The sequence below is a fragment of the Coregonus lavaretus genome (genome assembly GCF_964263955.1).
Source record: "Coregonus lavaretus genome assembly, chromosome: 6".
Classification (NCBI taxonomy): Eukaryota; Metazoa; Chordata; class Actinopteri; order Salmoniformes; family Salmonidae; genus Coregonus; species Coregonus lavaretus.
Genome location: NC_139993.1, coordinates 55,913,664 through 55,932,292, shown reverse-complemented (window position 1 = coordinate 55,932,292; position 18,629 = coordinate 55,913,664). Strand labels below are relative to the sequence as shown.

General features: G+C 45.0%; 1 protein-coding gene across 1 annotated transcript in view; it reads left to right on the top strand.

The window, feature by feature from the left end:
• col24a1 (collagen type XXIV alpha 1 chain) overlaps window positions 1-18,629 on the top strand; it is a gene marked incomplete at its 5' end in the record, with an annotated part of 140,131 nt that overhangs the window by 21,499 nt on the left and 100,003 nt on the right. The window contains 8 exons of the mRNA XM_084163896.1: window positions 2,237-2,290; window positions 3,040-3,084; window positions 4,001-4,054; window positions 5,389-5,433; window positions 14,127-14,180; window positions 14,980-15,024; window positions 15,840-15,893; window positions 17,360-17,413. Coding sequence (XP_084020022.1) covers window positions 2,237-2,290; window positions 3,040-3,084; window positions 4,001-4,054; window positions 5,389-5,433; window positions 14,127-14,180; window positions 14,980-15,024; window positions 15,840-15,893; window positions 17,360-17,413 — 405 coding nt within the window. The remainder of the gene's footprint in view (window positions 1-2,236; window positions 2,291-3,039; window positions 3,085-4,000; window positions 4,055-5,388; window positions 5,434-14,126; window positions 14,181-14,979; window positions 15,025-15,839; window positions 15,894-17,359; window positions 17,414-18,629) is intronic.

Below are 18,629 nucleotides of genomic sequence, written 5' to 3'. Positions count from 1 at the left end.
ACATTGACTCACCTGACACGCAGGACTCAATGAGTTCAGAGATCCTATCAATTTGATGGGCTTAAGATAAATCTGCTCAGGTATTCAACAGTCTGCAGGATGTCACAATCGTTTATCTGTATGCACTGTACCATCAGAGATATGGTGATTTATCTATATGTACAGATGTAGGATCTTAATTTTAGCTATTTTTCCTACTGCAGGAAAATAATCCTGCAGCAACAGGAAATGTGAATTATTATGTGGATTATACAGTGCCTTCGGAAAGTATTCAGACCCCTTCACTTTTTCCACATTTTGTTACGTTACAGCCTTATTCTAAAATGGATTTAAAAAATAATAATCCTCAGCAATCTACACACAATAGATTTTTAGCAAATGTATTAAAAATAAAAACAGAAATACCTTATTTACATAAGTATTCAGACCCTTTGCTATGAGACTCGAAATTGAGCTCAGGTGCATCCTGTTTCCATTGATCATCCTTGAGATGTTTCTACAACTTGATTTGAGTCCACCTGTGGTAACAGTGCATGTTGACAGTGCATGTCAGAGCAAAAACCAAGCCATGAGGTCAAAGGAATTGTCCGTAGAGCTCTGAGACAGGATTGTGTCGAGGCACAGATCTGGGGAAGGGTACCAAAAAATGTCTGCAGCATTGAAGGTCCCCAAGAACACAGTGGCCTCCATCATTCTTACCTGGAAGAAGTTTGGAACCACCAAGACTCTTCCTAGAGCTGGCCGGCCAGCCAAACTGAGCAATCGGGGGAGAAGGTTCTTGGTCAGGGAGGTGACCAAGAACCCGATGGTCACTCTGACAGAGCTCTAGAGTTCCTCTGTGGAGATGGGAGAACCTTCCAGAAGGACAACCATCTCTGCAGCACTCCACCAATCAGGCCTTTATGGTAGAGTGGCCAGACGGAAGTCTGGAGGAAACCTTGCACCATCCCTACGGTGAAGTATGGTGGTGGCAGCATCATGCTGTGGGGATGTTTTTCAGCTGCAGAGACTGGGAGACTAGTCAGGATCGAGGCAAAGATTAACGGAGCAAAGTACAGATAGATCCTAAATGAAAACCTGCTCCAGAGAGCTCAGGACCTCAGACTGGGGCGAAGGTTCACCTTCCAACAGGACAACGACCCATAGCACACAGCCAAGACAACGCAGGTGTGGCTTCGGGACAAGTCTCTGAATGTCCTTGAGTGGCCCAGCCAGAGGCCGGGCTTGAACCCAATCGAACATCTCTGGAGAGACCTGAAAATAGCTGTGCAGCAACGCTCCCCATCCAACCTGACAGAGCTTGAGAGGATCTGCAGAGAAGAATGGGAGAAACTCCCCAGATACAGGTGTGCCAAGCTTGGAGTGTCATACCCAAGAAGACAATTTAATTAATTTTAGAATAAGGCTGTAACGTAACAAAATGTGGAAAAAGTCAAGGGGTCTGAATACTTGCCGAAGGCACTGTAATTAATATCAATTTTTATAGGGGTTGATACATTTTTGATAAGGGAAAATCAAGTCTGAAATTTCATAGTGGAAATTACAAACTTCAGAAGCTTTTTTAAACCTTGCAGGAAAGTTCTCCGGCAACAGGGTGATCAAATTAAGTTCCTACATCTGTAAGTACTTACTGTACCATCAAAAATATGCTGATTTATCTCTGTGTTTGCTGTACTGTAGGTTCAACAGCATTCCTGTTCAACTTCCATTGTCTGTGGGTGACTGATGAATGTTCAGTTCAGTACAGCTGTGCTACAGTTCAGTAACGCCCCCCCCCCGTCCTAATTCATCAATAGACAAAGTAAAGACATGTTTCAGGTTTCAGGTTTTACTAGTCGTATGTACGGGATACACATGGTATACACCGTCCAACGAAATGTTTACTTGCAGGTTCCTTCTCCACAATGCAACAACAATAAGAAATAATAAAAGAGAAGAATATGAACATGAAGTAAATGTCTCAGTAGAATAGAATAAACAATTTAGCATCAGTATAATACAGGAAGGCACAATTTATAGTCCAATATTTACACGTGTTTTGGGGAAGGGAGGATTGGGGGGCAAGACTTTACATTTGTACAATCTGTCCAAATGATGTCTTTCTTAGATGTTAGATATGATTATAAGACTTTATTAAGGGGTCTTACATGCTCATGACTTTGCAGTATACCTCCAGGTAAAGTGTTACAGATGTTCAAACTGGTTCACCTGTAACTAATGTGTGTTTGTGTTTCAGGGTTTCATTGGTCCTCCTGGTATAGCTGGTCCACCAGGGCTAGAAGGGGAGAGAGTAAGTATCGCCTTGATTCGGGGACCGTGTGGCGCAGAAGTCTAAGGCACTGATTCGCAGTGCTAGAGGTGTCACTACCGACCAGGGTTCGATCCCGGGCTGTATCACAACCGGCCATGATCGGGAGTCCCATAGGGCGGCGCACAATTGGCCCAGTGTTGTCCGGGTTAGGGGAGGGTTTGTCCGGGGTAGGCTGTCATTGTAAATAAGAATTTGTTCTTAACTGACTTGCTAGTTAAATAAAGGTTAAATAAAATATGTGCACCTAATTAAGTGTCTGTTTGAAAACTGATCTAACCAAAGGCAATTCATGTTGCATTTAATCTGTTTTGGAGCTATGAAGCAACAGGAAAATATGTGGTTGGCCTTGTTAATTGTAACTTATTTATAGATCCAAATGTTTGCTGATACTTACAAAGCAGTTGATCCAAGCACATTGCTCTCTCCTCAGGGAGTTCTTCCATAAGGACAACTAAATGTCTAATAACTACATGTTCGACATTGTTGTATGAGTGGAAAATATGCTCTTTCATCATGAAATAAATCATAAGTCCTTGGAGCATAGTACAGTGTTTATGATCCCCTAATAACTCTCCTAGCCTGGCAGTAATGTCCAATCAAGAACCTACATAAATTTATTCTGTGGGGGAGGCCTTTAGGATATTTTTTCATATGAATTACTCAGCAAATGGCAGTCACTTTTCCACACCTGAGAGTTAAGTTACATTTTCCCTTTTCCTTTTTTTCAGGGTATTCCCGGTCCGGTTGGGAAGACCGGTCCCAAAGGAAGACAGGTAACGGATCCCACTACACCCACACCACACAGCTTTGAAACCAGAGATATTACTGGAGAGGTAAAAGGGGAACGGAACACATTCATCTCTGTCAATAACTGGGGTCCAAATTGTGGAAAAAGTAATTTGCTATCAAGATGTTGGAAGGATGGGGGGTAACTGGAGGGGGGTAAATCAGTACAGCTCCTAACAGAGAAGGGGAGGGAAAGGGAGAGGAGAAAAGAGGAGGGAGAGGAGAGAGGAGAAGAGAGGAAGAGAGAGGAGAAAAAAGGAGAAAAGAGGGGAGGAGAGGAGGAGGCGTGAGGAGAGGGGGAAATACCGGTGGGAAAGAAGGGTTACACAACCCCTAAACATGTACATCAGGTAAAGAAGTAATACTTTACCCTCAACACAGGAAGCCCTAAGAAACTTCAAAGCCAGACATAATTTGTATGCTGTGAGTGTTAGCTGCTAATGTGCAAATGCACTCGACACAGACAGTGCCAAAACTAAAAAATCACACACAGACAAAAATAAAAGATTACTCATGAAATAAAAACAACCGCTGGACAGGATGCCAATAACAGGAGTATATGCGTACCGTGGCATTTTGTTCGGCATTTGAGGGATTCTCTCTCTGTGCCAGTCAGGGTGGCATAGGAAAACAGTGTCTCAGAGACAAAGGCCTGACATAGGGTGGCAGGTAGCCTAGCAACAGGAGTTTAGGACTCATCAGAACATCACACAATATGCAAATAAGATCGGTGTGTAGGCAGGCAAGGAGGGCCAGCATCTTTTACACTGTTTCATCTGACAGGCCCACAATGAAGAGAGATTATTACCTAGGAGTGCCTGAAAATCTAAAGGCGCACCATAACTCCTAACTGAACTGCCAAAATTGTGCAATGAAAAACTTTTGTTTTTGTTTTGTGTCCAGGGAGTTGTTGGGGACGTTGGTGAAAGGGGTCCTCCTGGACCTGATGGCGACGAGGTAAGATCTACGTCTCTCCTCCTCCTCTTATCCTGTTGCCTAGTTTGTGGACTCAGACACTCCAGGAAGTATTTAGTGTAGCCCTGCTCTAGAGGCCCAATGCCTTTTGATAGATTAGCTTTACTGAGCAGGGCTGAGCAATGTACTGTATATCCTGCTGTTCTCTTTTGGCCTCAGAAATGCTAGGGTTGACTCTATACAGCCTCTGTATGGTTTAGATTAGAACACTCTCTGCACTGTCTATCTTTCTGGATCTATCATTGAGTACGCTGACACGGACACAATAATATGATTAGTCAGATTAATATTTGCAAGACAAATTATTTCCTTAATAATCCTGTTTACATGGACACATCTGAAATCTGGCTACTGATGGGACTTTGATAAATGCAGAATATCGCCAATCAAAATAAACCTTCTACCACAGTGACCATGTTATTTTTGGGAACCCTATTTGATTCTGAGTTCGGACATATAAAGTTTGTATTTGAAAATTATTTCTAAGATGCATACTTTCAGTTTTTCCGAACTCACTTCACTCGCGCAAAAGAAGGAAGCTTGCTTGGCTGGTGCTAGCACATACACAGATCAAATACACTGCTGGAACTCTGATTAAGGCGTTTACATGTCCTAACGATTCGAAAGATTGCTCAGAAAACCAGGTATTTTAATCGCTGTATACTTACTTCGATTATGACCTTACGCCGATTAAGATAAGTAGAGTAAGGTGTTTACATGACTAATGCCATACTCAGCCAACTGCCATAATCAGTTTAATATTGAATTATTAGTGTGCATGTAAACATACTCTATAACTCTGGATGGATGAGCTCAGCCCAGGCCCTGTGGTCTGTAATGTTTTAGAGCTCAATGTGCTGAGATGATATGTAATCCATTAAGATTAGCGGGGATGTGTTGGGCAGAGTTCAATCAAAACAGCAGTTAGAGGGGTTATCTTTATTGAGCCGGAAAAGTATGCTGCAGATTATAAACTTTGATGTTTCTTCTCTTCTGTTTGTTCTGGGCCTGTTTTTTATTGATTTAAAAAGCACGGTAAAAGCACTGTAAAAGCACTGTAAAAGTACTGTAAAAGTACCGTGAAAGCACTGTTTAATGTAGACTTACAAGCAGTGAAGAAGAGAGGTTTGTACTATGATTAGCTGTATCTGGGTGTGCCAGCCTGCATGATATTGTAATTTGGAGAAAAGCTTTATTATCCTGTGTGTGTGTGTGTGTGTGTGTGTCTGTGTGTGTGCGTGTGTGTGTGTGTGTGTCTGTGTGTGTGTCTTTGCATTGCTACCCTGTACTCATGATATTCCTGTGCTCTCCTACAGGGGCCTGCTGGAGGGGCTGGCATGGGGGGCTTTCCTGGTCTAAGGGTGAGTATCACACAACACAACATTACATTACACACCATGTCTTCATTCATCTGTTGTGTTTCGATCAAGGTCCAACGTTTTTAGCTTTATGACATTGTGCGTTTAGTGTTGTAGAGGTTGACTACAGTAGTATCTTACCAGTGACTTTGAATGTAGTGTTCATTCCATTCATTCATTCTGGTATGTTTGATTTTGATCCGTTCAGGGAAGATGAGATAGAGTAGGGTCTGATGCTGTTGATTCCTCTCTACAGTACTTCTCTCATACAGTGTATTAAAAAAAATTCCCTGGCGCCGACGAGGATGGCTGCCTCGCGACTAGCTCTTAGGAAACGTTGCGTTATTTTGTTTTTTTATGTATTATTTTTTACATTATTATCTCAGAAAGTTTTTTGTATCATTACATACAGCTGGGAAAAACTATTGGATATCAGAACGACGGTAACTCACCAGCATTACAACCAAGAATACGACTTTCCCGAAGCAGATCCTTTGTTTGCTCTCCCCAGGGCAATTGAACTGATTCCAGCGGCTGATCCAAAACATAGCCGGCGGAGGAGAGGCACTCGGAGCGGCCTGCTGGTTCGACTTAGGAGGCGCGCACACCACCCACAGCTTCCAAGTATACTACTCGCTAATGTTCAGTCTCTGGTTAACAAGCTCGACGAGCTCCGGGCAAGGATTTCTTTCCAGAGAGACATCAAGGCCTGTAACATACTTTGTTTCACGGATACATGGCTCTCTGGGGATATTCTGTCGAAATCGGTCCAGCCAGATGGGTTCTCAGTTCATCGCGCAGACAGGAATAAATATATATCCGGGAAGCAGAAGGGCAGAGGTGTGTGTTTCATGATTAACGACTCTTGGTGTAATTGTAGTAACATACAGGAACTCAAGTCCTTCTGTTCACCCGACCAAGAATACCTCACAATCAAATGCCGACCGTATTATCTCCCAAGATAATTTTCTTCGGTTATAGTCACGGCCGTGTATATCCCCCTCAAGCCAATACCCCGACGGCCCTCAAAGAACTTCACTGGACTTTATGCAAACTGGAAACCACATATACTGAGGCTGCATTTATTGTAGCCGGGAATTTTAACAAAGCAAATTTGAGGACTAGGCTGCCGAAGTTCTATCAACATATCGACTGTTGTACTCGCGCTGCTAAAATCCTCGACCATTGCTATTCGAACTTCCGGGATGGTTTTAAGGCCCTCCCCCGCCCTCCTTTCGGCAAATCTGACCACGACTCCATTTTGCTCCTCCCTTTCTATAGGCAGAAACTCAAACAGGAAGTACCCGTGCTAAGGACTATTCAACGCTGGTCTGACCAATCAGAATCCATGCTTCAAGATTGTTTTGATCACGCGGACTGGGATATGTTTCAGGTAGCCTCCGAGAATAACATTGACAAATACACGGATACGGTGACTGAGTTTATCAGGAAGTGTATAGGTGATGTTGTGCCAACTGTGACTATTAAAACCTACCCTAAGCAGAAACCGTGGATAGATGGCAGCATTCGCGCAAAAATGAAAGCACAAACCACCGCATTTAACCATGGCAAGGCGACTGGGAATATGGCAGAATACAAACAGTGTAGCTACTCACTCCGCAAGGCAATTAAACTGGCAAAACATTTTTGTAGACGCTCTTATCCAGAGCAATTAGGGTTAAGTGCCTTGCTCAAGGGCACATCGACAGATTTTTCACCTAGTCGGCAGGGGATTAGAACCAGCAACCTTTCAGTTACTGGCACAACACTCTTAACCACTAAGCTACCTGCCGCCCCAGTAAAACTTCAGTATAGAGACAAAGTAGAGTCACAATTCAACGGCTCAGACACGAGACGTATGTGGCAGGGTCTACAGACAATCACGGACTACAAGAGGAAAACCACCCATGTCGCCGACACCGACGTCTCGCTTCCAGACAAGCTAAACACCTTCTTCGCCCGCTTTGAGGATAACACAGTGCCACCGACGAGGCCCACTACCAAGGACTGTGGCCTCTCCTTCTCCTTGGCCGACGTGAGTAAGACATTTAAGCATGTCAACCCCCGCAAGGCTGCCGGCCCAGACGGCATCCCTAGCCGTGTCCTCAGAGCATGCGCAGACCAGCTGGCTGGTGTGTTTACGGACATATTCAATCTCTCCCTTTCTCAGTCTGCTGTTCCCACATGCTTCACGATGGCCACCATTGTTCCTGTACCCAAGTAAGCAACGGTAACTGAACTAAATTACTATCGCCCCGTAGCACTCACCTCTGTCATCATGAAGTGCTTTGAGAGACTAGTCAAGGATCATATCACCTCTACCTTACCTGTCACCCTAGACCACTTCAATTTGCTTACCGCCCAAATAGATCCACAGACGATGCAATCGCCATCACACTGCACACTGCCCTATCCCACCTGGACAAGAGGAATACCTATGTAAGAATGCTGTTCATTGACTACAGCTCAGCATTCAACACCATAGTACCCTCCAAGCTCATCATTAAGCTTGAGGCCCTGGGTCTGAACCCCGCCCTGTGCAACTGGGTCCTGGACTTCCTGACGGGCCGCCCCCCAGGTGGTGAAGGTAGGAAACAACATCTCCACTTCGCTGATCCTCAACACTGGGGCCCCACAAGGGTGAGTGCTCAGCCCCCTCCTGTACTCCCTGTTCACCCATGACTGCGTGGCCAAGCACACCTCCAACTCAATCATCAAGTTTGCAGACGACACAACAGTAGTAGGCTTGATTACCAAAAATGACAAGACTGCCTACAGGGAGGAGGTGAGGGCTCTGGGAGTGTGGTGCCAGGAAAATAACTTCTCACTCAACGTCAATAAAACAAAGGAGATGATCGTGGACTTCAGGAAACAGCAGCGGGTGCACCCCCCTATCCACATCGACGGGGCCGCAGTGGAGAAGTTGGAAAGCTTCAAGTTCCTTGGCGTACACATCACTGACGAACTGAAATGGTCCACCCACGCAGACAGTGTGGTGAAGAAGACGCAACAGAGCCTCTTCAACCTCAGGAGGCTGAAGAAATTTGGCTTGGCACCTAAAACCCTCACAAACTTTTACAGATGCACAATTGAGAGCATCCTGTCGGGCTGTATCACCACCTGGTACGGCAACTGCACCGCCCGCAACCGTAGGGCTCTCCAGAGGGGGGTGCGGTCTTCCGAACGTACTACCAGGGGCAAACTACCCGCCCTCCAAGACACCTACAGCACCCGATGTCACAGGAAGGTCAAAAATATCATCAAGGACATCAACCACCCGAGCCACTGCCTGTTCACCCCGCTATCATCCAGAAGGCGAGGTCAGTACAGGTGCATCAAAGCTGGGACAGAGAATGAAAAACAGCTTCTATCTCAAGGCCATCAGACTGTTAAATAGCCATCACTAGCACATTAGAGGCTGCTGCTGCCTATTGAAATCACTGGCCACTTTAAGAAATGGAACACTAGTCACTTTAATAATGTTTACTTATTGAATAATATCTTGCACTACTCATCTCATATGTATATACTGTATTCTATTCTATAATATTCTACTGTATCTTAGTCCATGCCGGTCTGTCATTGCTTGTCCATATATGTATATATTCTTAAATTCCATTCCTTAGTAGATTTGTGTGTATTGGGTATATGTTGTGAAATTGTTAGATATTACATTTTAGATATTACTGCACTGTCGGAGCTAGAAGCACAAGCATTTCGCTACACCCGCAATAACATCTGCTAAACACTTGTATGTGACAAATAACATTTGATTTGATTTGATTTGAAACACATTCAGCTACACTCCATATTTGTCTGTATATTAGATGTTTTGGATGATGTTTTGGATACTGGGAGAGTTAAATGTTTGATGAATGGGGAATCTGCTCTGACTTGCTTTGATAAATGGAAATCTAGCTAGTGCCAGTGGTTTCTTAGACAGGCACCATGGATTTGTTTTGATTGGCAACAATATATTCCTCATCCTGCCTGCGAGTGCTACTGTGGAATGCTTAGTGCTGCACTGTGCGGAGCAGACCATGACCTGCCAAAGGTGGATTATCAATATTTGATTCACTTTAAAGGCTTGGCGGCCTGTCAAGCCCTGAGCTGAGAGAGAGAGAGAGAGAAAGAGGGGCAGAGAGAGATCGCAGAGACAAAAGGAGAGAGAGAGAGAGAGAGAGAGAGAGAGAGAGAGAGAGAGAGAGAGAGAGAGAGAGAGAGAGAGAGAGAGAGAGAGAGAGAGAGAGAGAGAGAATATTTTGTCATCATTTTGATTGACTTCAGATGCAGTATAGCATTGGCTAGCTAAGCTTGAGGGGATACCACTGGATTTTAGATACCTAACATTACCATTATTAGCTATTTTTGACTAACTGTGCTAGCTAATAACAGCATTGCCATCTGTCTAAAGTCAATTTGACGACATGATAATGATGGCAAAGTTGTTTCCTGCAATTTTTTTGCCTACTTTAGCACTGTCATTGTATTTCCAGGCCACTATAGTGTAATTTAGACGAAACAGTTCAGAATGACTTGGCTTATCATGACTTTTGGGCACAACTATGGCGGAGGGCGGCTTGAGAATGTTCATAACAATGGCATGACACGGCCGAATTATGGGGGAGAGAGAGAGAGGAGAGAGGAGAGAGAAAGAGAGAGAGAGAGAGAGAGAGAGAGAGAGAGAGAGAGAGAGAGAGAGAGAGAGAGAGAGAGAGAGAGAGAGAGAGAGAGAGAGAGAGAGAGAGAGGGGACAGGGTGAGTACTGGGCGGCTGGCTGCATATGAGAACTGCCCTCTACCTCCACCAACTCTTCTTCTTCTTCTTTGAAGTCCAGTGCCAAAGGAGAGAGACTCCAGCTTTGGTTTCTTCTAATTAGTTGAGACGCCTGACCCTCCTGCATACTGCAGGTAAAGAGGGAGGGAGAGAGAGAAAGAGAGAGAAAGAGGGAAGGGGAAAGAGTGGGATGAGTGAAAGATGTGCATAGCAACATCTTGAACACTCCCATGCCGTTTTAAGGTATCAAAACATCTCCTAAAAGTGTCCATCCAAGCCACCGTAATGATAGATACTGTATTACCTCCACCCATGACCCTCTTAGCCCCATGACCTCCATAACCCATCTTTATCCACAGGGCTGCTGAGGTGAGGGTTAGGCCCCGTCCCTGGTTGGCTGTGTTGGTCGGAGCGTGGGAGGTTGGGAGGCTGGGAACCCTCTCTCCATCAGTCAGATTTACGGGGGAACCCCGTGGGGCGCTTAAAGGGGAGCTGGATTCTCTCTGGATGGGGTTTCCACAGCCATAGCCACAGCAGCCGGACATAACTCAAACTCTATACCGTAACTTAACTGTAAATTGACTGAACTACTGTTACAAGATGGCCGCCAGGCAGCATGACCCCCGACCCCCCAGGTTTCTGATCTGACTCAGATGGATGTCTCTGACCCATCCCTACAAATCAACATGTTCTCTCTGGACAGGACATGACTGGACATGGTCAGGTCAGGCTGCTGGAGGTTAGGCCTATTGGGGAAAAGCAGCCAACTCTAATCCAGCTGTGACAAAAATTGGAGGCTACATTTGTAGGATATAGATACAGCAGTTCATGTATAGTACCTACATGTACAATAAAGTTGTATTGAAACGTAATGTATAACCCAGGACAGGACACATGATGACAGGTCTGTTCTACAGAATGGCTGGATGGTAAAGTTGCCAATTGGATTAATTCCATTCATGTAGTTACAGTACATACTTACATACACTACATGGCCAAAGGTATGTGGACACCCCTTCAAATTAGTGGACTTGGCTATTTCAGCCACACCCGTTGCTGACAGGTGTATAAAATCGAGCACACAGCCATGCAGTCTCCATAGACAAAGATTGACAGTAGAATGGCCTTACTGAGGAGCTCAGTGACTTTCAACGTGGCACCGTCATAGGATGCCACCTTTCCAACAAGTCAGTTTGTCAAATTTCTGCCCTGCTAAAGCTGCCCCGGTCAACTGTAAGAAGTACTGTTATTGTGAAGTGGAAACGTCTAGGAGCAACAACGGCTCAGCCGCAAAGTGGTAGGCCACACAAGCTCACAGAATGGGACCGCTGACTGCTGAAGTGTGTAGCGTGTAAAAATCGTCTGTCCTTGGTTGCAACACTCACTACCGAGTTCCAAACTGCCTCTGGAAGCGAAGTCAGCATAAGAACTGTTCGTCGGGAGCTTCATGAAATGGGTTTCCATGGCCAAACAGCCACACACAAGCCTAAGATCAGCATGCGCAATGGCAAGCGTCGACGAGAGTGGTTAAAGCTCGCCGCCATTAGACTCTGGAGCAGTGGAAACGCATTCTCTGGAGTGATGAATCACACTTCACCATCTGGCAGTCTGACAGACGAATCTGGGTTTTGCGGATGCCAGGTGAACGCTACCTGCCCGAATGCATAGTGCCAACTGTAACGTTTGGTGGAGGAGGAACAATGGTCTGGGGCTATAGCATACAATGACATTCTAGACGATTCTGTGCTTCCAACTTTGTGCCAGGCCTAATTGCCCAACATCAGTGCCCGACCTTACTAATGCTCTTGTGGCTGAATGGAAGCAAGTCCCCTCAGCAATGTTCCAACATCTAGTAGAAAGCCTTCCCAGAGGAGTGGAGGCTGTTATAGCAGCAAATGGGGGACCAACTCCATATTAATGCCCATGATTTTGGAATGAGATGTTCACATCAGAGACTTCGCCCCAGAGAAAGTAGGTCCCACAGCAAAGCCAAATCTGAATTCAACTCTATGAACGTGGGACACTTCCGTCACGCCGGAATTGGAATCACATGTCCTCCAGCTGTCATTGATGTGAGAGGAACCCAGCTAGCGTGGCCGTGGCGACCGATTCCTCATGTCACTCTGTCTGCGCCCCGTGCCCCACCCCGTGAGGAAGTCTTTCAAATTCACATATCAAACAAATTGGTGGCATCTCCTCCGGTGATTAATATCCATCTCTCTAACCTCACCCCCACCTTATGCAGGAGGCAGAGAGAGAGAGAGAGACAGACAGGAGACAGACATGCAGGCCAGTCCCTCTCTAGCCTCTGTTAAATAATAATAATAATATGCCATTTAGCTGACGCTTTTATCCAAAGCGACTTACAGTCATGCGTGCATACATTTTTTTTGTGTATGGGTGGTCCCGGGGATCGAACCCACTACCATGGCGTTACAAGCGCCGTGCTCTACCAGCTGAGCTACAGAGGACCACATTCTGTTCTTTCCTCCACTCCTCCTGTTCTGTGCTCTGTTCCAAAACTCTTCTTGTTGCTGCATATTATTCCTTGACTTTTCCTTGAAGCATTGTGACCTAATTCTGGAGAACTTCTTTAATAACAAAGTTGTGGCAGTGAGCCTGGACGCTGCTAGATCCTACAGCATGTTCCTACAGGACAGCCATGATGGATCAGATCTGCTTGGTGTTTGACTTTTGACAGACAGACTTGGTTGTCTTGTGTGGTTTGGTCTCCTATCCATGGTGTATAATTCTTTACTGATTGTCATGGTTTCATTATCATTTTGATGGGAAAATGCTCAGCTGGTGCAAGAAATGGGGAACTATTTCTCATGTGGCCTCCGACCATAAGATGAGCTGTAAGGAAAAATAGCTATTTCAAACAAACTACTGACAGTCTGGTGAAATAACTGGAGAACATGTAGTACAAAGACGTCTTTAATGGAGGAGCACAACTGCTTTCAATTAAGAATCCTCAGCTGCGCTTATCTGTTATTCTATAGTCTCCATAAATACAACTGATGATTTACCAAACAACTCCATGTTTTACAACTGCTTTCAATAATTGATCCTCAGCTGCTCATATAGTAACTGTTCTCTGTAGTCTTCATACAAGTCATGATTTACCAAGGTACTCCTCATGTTTTATAATGTGAACAAGCCTTAATGGTTTCCGTGACAGCGGCTGGCGGAATTTGTTATATAGGTTAAGCAGCAGGAGGCAGAGGTCTCTGTTCAGGTGTACAGGCTGGCTCTGATGAGGGTGCTGGTGTATATATCAGTCGGGTGCTGGTGACAATCCCCTCAAAGCACAGTAATGGGAAACAGACCCACACCGGTAGGCCAGTAGGCCTGGAACACATGGAACCACTTACAGAGCGGCCCTCGGTCCCACGCTACACTGCTGCATCAGTCTGCGGAGCGGGAGAGAGAGAGTGGGCACAGAACATCATCATGATCTTCCTCATCATAATTATCAAAGTCAATGTAATTACAATGATTAGAACCATAATTATAATAATAATGAATCATGAACCGTGCGGTGCTAAAGAACATGCAGTACAGTAGGTGTCTCTTTCACTGCCTGCCTGTAATAGAAGACTCCTTGTCCAGCAGCACAGTGTCCGGTCACTCCTACCATGTCCATGTCGCAGCTGATTAGATGTCCTGCATCCGCTCGCGTGGAAGACCTAACCCCAAACGGACGCTTTAGTGTCAGCACAGGCACAGCTTGGAAGTCATCATAGCTAGGTGTTGACTCACAGGAGTGCATATGTCAAAAATAATCCTGTGAAACATGTCCTTCAATGTCTGGCCCCATAAAACAGAGCCTGTATAATATATACTGCATACTCTGTGTGTATGTGTGTGTGTGTGTGTGTGTGTATTGTATCTTACCCCACTGCTCCTTCTCTCTACAGGGAGACCCAGGACCTGAGGGACAGCGAGGACTGACTGGCATAGTGGGAACTATGGTAACTACAGAACCTCCTCTCTCCCCTCCTCTCATCCTCTCCAACCTCTTTCCTCACCTTTCCTCTCCTCCTCTCTCCTCTCTCCTCTCCTCTCCTCTCCCATCCTCTCCTATCCTCTCCTCCTCTCTCCTCTCCTCTCCTCTCTCCTCTTCTCTCCCATCCTATCCTATCCTCTCCTCCTCTCTCCTCTCCTATCCTTTCCTCTCCTCCTCTCTCCTCTCCTCTCCCATCCTCTCCTATCCTCTCCTCCTCTCTCCTCTCCTATCCTATCCTCTCTCTCCTCTCCTATCCTATCCTCTCCTATCCTCTCCTCCTCTCCTCTCTCCTCTCCTCCCTTCCTATCACCTCTCTTCCTCTCCTCTCCCTTTCTCTCTTCCTCTCTCCTCTCCTCCTCTCTCCTCTCCTATCCTCACCTATCCTCTCCTCCTCTCTCCTCCTATACCTCTCCTTTTCTCGCCTCCTCTCTCCTCTCCTCCTCTCTCCTCTCCTTCTCTCTCTCCTCTCCTTCTCTTTCCTCTCCTCTCCTCCTCTCTCCTCTCCTATCCTCTCCTATCCTCTCATCCTCTCTCCTCCTCTCCCCTCCTCGTCCCTCTCCTATCCTCTCCTCCTCTCTCCTCTCCTCTCCTTCTCTCTCCTCTCCTCTCCTCCTCTCTCCTCTCCTCTTGTCCTCTCTCCTCTCTTACCCTCTCCTCTCCAGTAAGTAATTTATTTTATCGGCCTCTGTATCTTCCTCTGTCTGGCCTCTTTTCAAAATGGCTGCCACTGAGGACTCCCTCCTCTCTTGTTCTCTCTCTGACAGGGCCTGGCGGGAAAAGCGGGGCTGCCTGGATTGAAAGGTGATAAGGTGATCTAAATATTTATATTATTGTAGTGTATCTGTGAATGTCCTAGCGCAGTGTGTGTATGAGTGGGGTGTGTGTCCAGTACATGGGGAGGATGATGGGATAGGATGGGAGTAGCAGATCAGAGGAATGATGATTTGATATGCACATACATGCCAGTAGTTATTATTTTTGTATGTATTTATTTATCTGTATATGTTATATATGTATGTATATATATATACAGTTTGTATGTATGTATGTATGTATGTATATTATTTTACTGCTCTAGGGATATAATTATTGTTTGGATAACCTTATTTACTATTATATGTATTGATTTTTACCTTACATTTCTTCACTCTTTATGCGATGCGCAGTGCAGAGAACACCGGAAGAATGATTGTAATGTTTGTTTATGTGTCAATTAATCCCATAAGGGATGGGTTGCCAATTGGCGATTTGACACGAAAATATATAATTTCATTCATTCATGCACTATTAGAAATAGAGATGTGTTTTATAAATCCTTTCTAAATGTTGGAGAACAGTGTTTCCCCATTCCGGCTCTGTAGTACAACTGGCTGAGCTTGTTTTACTTTCCTAAAAATTACACAGTTCCTCCATCAAACTTTTGGGCTTGAATGCTACTTGACTATTGATTGATATATCTCCTATGGGATGGGTTAGATAGAAACCTGTCACTCATAACCCCTGAACATGGATGGGGAAAGTGTGTGTCCCTCTCAGTGTGATTGTATTGTTGTGTTGTTAACACTGTCCTCTGATGTAAGCAGGATGGTTGTATTATATCTCTGTGTGACGCTGTAACATTCAGGGCGAACTTGGACTAAGGGGTGAACCGGGAGAGATGGGTTACCAAGGTGACAAGGTAGGACCACAACACATTTCCAGTCAGTCTGAATAATTAATTGTTTTTTTAAAAATCATGAGCAGGACATTCTCCAGACGCATCATAGGGGTCTTTACTCAGTCAACATGGCTGTGATGCTAGCCTCAAACACATACTGTACTCTTATCATACCATACATGTATAGCAGATGTATAGGTAACGATAGAAGGCTAGGGTTGGGTTCAGCACATGCAATATGGATATGAAGCTACGTTGATGCTAAATACTCATACAGACAGAGATGATAAAACTCAGCGCTGCTTGTCATAGAGCTGACAGTTAGACTAAACACCCTCAGGTCCCTGTTGCATTGTACAACACACACACACACACACACACACACACACACACACACACACACACACACACACACACACACCACACACACACACACACACACACACACACACACACACACACACACACACACACACACACCCTAAACCCAACTAAATATTGTAATAAATATTGTGGAAATTGAGCAAGTTCAGGTGACTAAACTGCTTGGAGTAACCCTGGATTGTAAATGGTCATGGTCAAAACATATTGATACAACAGTAGCTAAGATGGGGAGAAGTCTGTCCATAATAAAGCACTGCTCTACCTTCTTAACAGCACTATCAACAAGGCAGGTCCTACAGGCCCTAGTTTTGTTGCACCTGGACTACTGTTCAGTTGTGTGGTCAGGTGCCACAAAAACGGACTTAGGAAAATTGCAATTGGCTCAGAACAGGGCAGCACGGCTGGCCCTTGGATGTACACAGAGAGCTAACATTAATAATATGCATGGCTCAAAGTGGAGGAGAGATTGACTTCATCACTACTTGTATTTATGAGAGGTATTGACATGTTGAATGCACCGAGATGTCTGTTTGAACTACTGGCACACAGCTCAGACACTCATGCATACCCCACAAGACATGCCACCAGAGGTCTCTTCACAGTCCCCAAGTCCAGAACAGACTATGGGAGGCACACAGTTCTACATAGAGCCATGGCTACATGGAACTCGATTTCACATCAAGTAACTGATGCAAAATTAGATTAAAAAAAAACAGATAAAAATACACCTTATGGAACAGCGGGGACTGTGAAGCAACACAAACATAGGCACAGACACATACATACACAAACATACACACTATACACACACGTATATATGGATTTTGTATTGTAGATATGTGGTAGTGGTGGAGTAGGGGCCTGAGGGCACACAGTGTGTTGTGAATGCATTGTAATGTTTTAAAAATTGCATAACTGCCTTAATTTTGCTGGACGCCAGGAAGAGTAGCTGCTGCCTTGGCAGGAACTAATGGGGGTCCCTAATAAATACAAATACCCCCCCCCCCCCCCCCCACACACACACACTTAAAGAAAAGAGAGTGAAATAATGAGCTATGGAGAGAGTAGGAGAATAAACAAGTGTTTTCTGTTTGTACCCCCAGGGTGCTGCTGGCTTGCCTGGACCTCCTGGACTCCGTGGGAAACCAGGCCCACCTGTACGTAATATGTGTGTGTGTGTGTGTGTATACAGTGCCTTGCAAAAGTATTCATCCCCCTTGGCATTTTTCCTATTTTGTTGCATTACAACCTGTAATTTAAATGGATTTCTATTTGGATTTCATGTAATGGACATACACAAAATAGTCCAAACTGGTGAGGTGAAATGAAAACAATAACTTGTTTCAAAAATTCAAAAAAATTAATAACGGAAAAGTGGTGCGTGCATATGTATTCACCCCCTTTGCTATGAAGCCCCTAAATAAGATCTGGTGCAACCAATTACCTTCAGAAGTCACATAATTAGTTAAATATAGTCCACCTTTGTCCAATCTAAGTGTCACATGATCTGTCACATGATCTCAGGATATATACACTTGTTCTGAAAGGTCCCAGAGTCTGCAACACCACTAAGCAAGGGGCACCGCCAAGCAAGCTGCACCATGAAGACCAAGGAGCTCTCCAAACAGGTCAGGGACAAAGTTGTGGAGAAGTACAGATCAGGGTTGGGTTATAAAAAAATATCAGAAACTTTGAACATCCCACGGAGCACCATTAAATCCATTATTAAAAAATTGAAAGAATATGGCACCACAACAAACCTGCCAAGAGAGGGCCGCCCACCAAAACTCACGGACCAGGCTAGGAGGGCATTAATCAGAGAGGCAACAAAGAGACCAAAGATAACCCTGAAGGAGCTGCAAAGCTCCACAGTGGAGATTGGAGTATCTGTCCATAGGACCACTTTAAGCCGTACATTCCACAGAGCTGGGCTTTACGGAAGAGTGGCCAGAAAAAAGCCATTGCTTAAAGAAAAAAATAAGCAAACACGTTTGGTGTTCGCCAAAAGGCATGTGGGAGACTCCCCAAACATATGGAAGAAGGTACTCTGGTCAGATGAGACTCAAATTGAGCTTTTTGGCCATCAAGGAAAACGCTATGTCTGGCGCAAACCCAACACCTCTCATCACCCCGAGAACACCATCCCCACAGTGAAGCATGGTGGTGGCAGCATCATGCCGTGGGGATGTTTTTCATCGGCAGGGACTGGAAACTGGTCAGAATTGAAGGAATGATGGATGGCGCTAAATACAGGGAAATTCTTGAGGGAAACCTGTTTCAGTCTTCCAGAGATTTGAGACTGGGACGGAGGTTCACCTTCCAGCAGGACAATGACCCTAAGCATACTGCTAAAGCAACACTCGCGTGGTTTAA